Source organism: Triticum dicoccoides, chromosome 7B (assembly GCF_002162155.2).
Source record: "Triticum dicoccoides isolate Atlit2015 ecotype Zavitan chromosome 7B, WEW_v2.0, whole genome shotgun sequence".
NCBI classification, from domain to species: Eukaryota; Viridiplantae; Streptophyta; class Magnoliopsida; order Poales; family Poaceae; genus Triticum; species Triticum dicoccoides.
In genome coordinates, this window is record NC_041393.1 from 580728408 (window position 1) to 580731242 (window position 2835).

Sequence of the window (2835 nt, forward strand, 5' to 3'; positions counted from 1 at the left end):
GTGCGCCTACCATCATTGGTGGACGTGTGTAGGTATGTCTCCGACGGATCTGTCTTTGGTGGATTTGTTCGCATCTTGTTGTCGTTCGTCTTCGTTCATTTTCAGGTTGGATCTTTCCGATCTATATTACTATTCATCAGCGGCGGTTGTTATTCTAGTGCGCTGATACTATAGGGTCTTAGCACGACGACTTTCCGGCTGTCTACAACATATTTGCCCGGTTCCGGCGAGGTAGGGGCGATGACGACATCACCCTTTCGGCTTGCTTTAGTGCATGTTGTCATCGCTAGATGGTTTACAGATCTGGATGTAATTTTTAATATTTTTATTGTTCGTTGTATTGCCATGATTAAAGATGAATAGATCGGAAGTTTTTTTAAAAGCATCTTTTACTTGATCTAAGGTTAACACCACCTTGTTATATGTGCAATGAAATGACCAACCTCACATAAAATTCATGCGACATTGTAAACGAAAACATGTAGGGGCACGTACCTCTGCAGCCATGCCGGCAGCCTGATTGCCTCGCGATATGTAAAGTCGCTGGATCCTGCGTGAGGCCACAATAAGTTTTATGTTTTACTTACAATTTTGTTCGCCGCTCATACCAGGTTTCAATAGTTGAAATATAACAAAGTTTCAAAAGCTCATCAAAATTTCACAAGAAAGGCGGATATTAAAAGAAACTTAATTTAAAATTTTGATTTAAAAATATAAAAGATTGAAAATCAAAAGGCAAAACCAAAATGGGTCGCGTGCCCCGCTCCTGCGTGCCAGATATCCTGCATTGGTAAATAGTAGTTGTAGGTTTTTTCGAGTGTTTGAGTATGGAGAACCACGGTAGGCGGCCGGGCCCGTGCCGTTCCAACAAGGCAACTCCTCCCAAGAAAAGTCTAGGGTTACCTTGCCTCTCGCCGGCGTCTTCGGTGGCCTTAAGGCCATGGCGGTGCAGTGGATCTCAGCCCTTGCCGCGGGAGGCTTTGTTTTTAGATGTTTTTTCGCGTTTTGTTAGGGTTTATGTCCTGCTCAAGAAGACGAGACAACGACTGCTTCCTGAAAATGGAATAAGGTTCTTCCCTTCTAGCCCATGTTCCAATGGTGTGTCTAGTATCATCCGTGGGTGAGTGGATGTGTGTCTCCGGTGGATCTCTACTTGGTGGATTTGCTCGTCTACGGATGGTGTGTCTAGCATCATCTCCCTGAAGATGAAATAAGGTTCTCCCCTCCTAGACCCTGTTCCAATGGTGTGTCTAGCATCATCCGTGGGCGTGTGAAGGTGTGTCTCTGGTGGATCTATATTTGGTGGATTTGCTCGGATCTAGTCGTAGTTCGTCTACGTTCATGTGTTTTCAGGTTGGATCCTTCTGATCTACGCTACTCTTCACCGGGGCGATTGCTGTTCTGCTGCGTTGGTTTTATGGGGCCTTAGCACGACGACTTCCTGACTGTCTATTATAACAAGTTTTGTCAGGCTCCGGTCAGGAAGGGAGAATAACGACGGCGCGCCTTCAGCTCACTTTAGTACTTGTAATCGTCGCAACATGGTCTACGGATCTGAATGTAATTTTTATTATTTCTGATGTCCGTTGTACCGTCATGATTGAAGATGAATAGATCAAAAGTTTTTCGAAAAAATTAGTAGTTGTAGGGATGTTTTGCTGCCTCATGGGCGACTGGCCGGCGGAGTAGAATGGATAAACAGGATACGGGATTTCTGCCTGCCTTGGTGCTAGTCATGTTCTTAGACATCTAAAAAAAGGCATGTAGGAGTAGAGATGATTAATAATAATACAGATAAAACAAGCTAAGTTAAACTTCGCTACTTTATGTCTGACCCCACCACCACGCCAGTATAAAGCCAACGCCAACCCTGGCTGCCGCCTAATCATTTCCCAGTTGCAACTGCACCTAATCACAAGTTGGGAGCACGAGACGAGGAGACCACGTCCTCTTCCACGCACGCCAACCCCATTAGGACCTCTCGCTAGCTTGCCGGCGAGCGTCGACCATGGCGGCCACCAACCCACGACCAGCCGCACCAACTCCACCTCCCGCATGCCTTAATTGATCCACAGATCCTTCTCACCTCCGTACACCGCCGGCCTGCTGCGCAGTCACGTGCTGTCCTCCTCCTTCTTCGACGACGGCGGCAGGCGACCGGAAGCTACGACGAGCGCCGTGAACCCTGCTGCCGCGGCCGGCGACGATGATGGTGATGGGATACTTCCGCGCGCCCAGGATCGGCGGCAGGAGGAAGGAGACGAAGAGCAAGGCCGGCGCGGCGCCGCAGGCCGAGGAGGCGGGGCTCCGGGAGGCGCTGCTGGAGCCGGCCGGCGGCGTGCTCCCCAAGGGGTACTTCGCGGTGTACGTCGGGGAGGAGGCGCGCCGGTTCGTGGTGCCCACGGGGTACCTGCGGGAGCCGGCGTTCCGGGACCTCATGGAGCGCGCCGCCGACGAGTTCGGCTTCGCGCAGGCCGACGGGCTGCGCGTGCCCTGCGCCGAGGAGGACTTCGAGGAGCTGCTCCGCCGGCTCCACCGCAAGAACGGCTCAGGAAGCGGCAAGGGGAAGAACTAAGGAAGAAGGCCCATTGCTCCATTAGCTAGCCAGAGCTTGGACGACGCCATGGCAGCGGCACCGGCGGCCGTGGCGGTGCCGTACCGCGCTCGCGCGTACGTAGAATGACGAGTTTATTTACTTCTAAAATTAAACTAGCTAGATCGCTTCTCTCGTTTGTTTCTTGATTGTACAGAGTGCAAACGGCCACATGCATGATGCGCTAGCTTAGCTTCGTGCATGGCGTGTTGATCGTCATCGTTGGTTTCATGGAAGATTGG

General features: G+C 51.1%; 1 protein-coding gene across 1 annotated transcript; it reads left to right on the plus strand.

Annotated features, from left to right (window-relative positions):
• Positions 1-1908: 1908 nt before the first annotated feature.
• LOC119340412 (auxin-responsive protein SAUR21-like) lies at positions 1909-2835 on the plus strand. Its single transcript, XM_037612323.1, has one exon. It carries the CDS (start codon positions 2207-2209, stop codon positions 2573-2575), a length of 369 nt encoding a protein of 122 aa, XP_037468220.1. The 5' UTR covers positions 1909-2206; the 3' UTR covers positions 2576-2835.

Coding starts and splice junctions, on each gene's coding strand:
- LOC119340412 (XM_037612323.1), top strand. CDS start 2,207: ATGATGGTGATGGGATACTTCCGCGCGCCCAGGATCGGCGGCAGGAGG.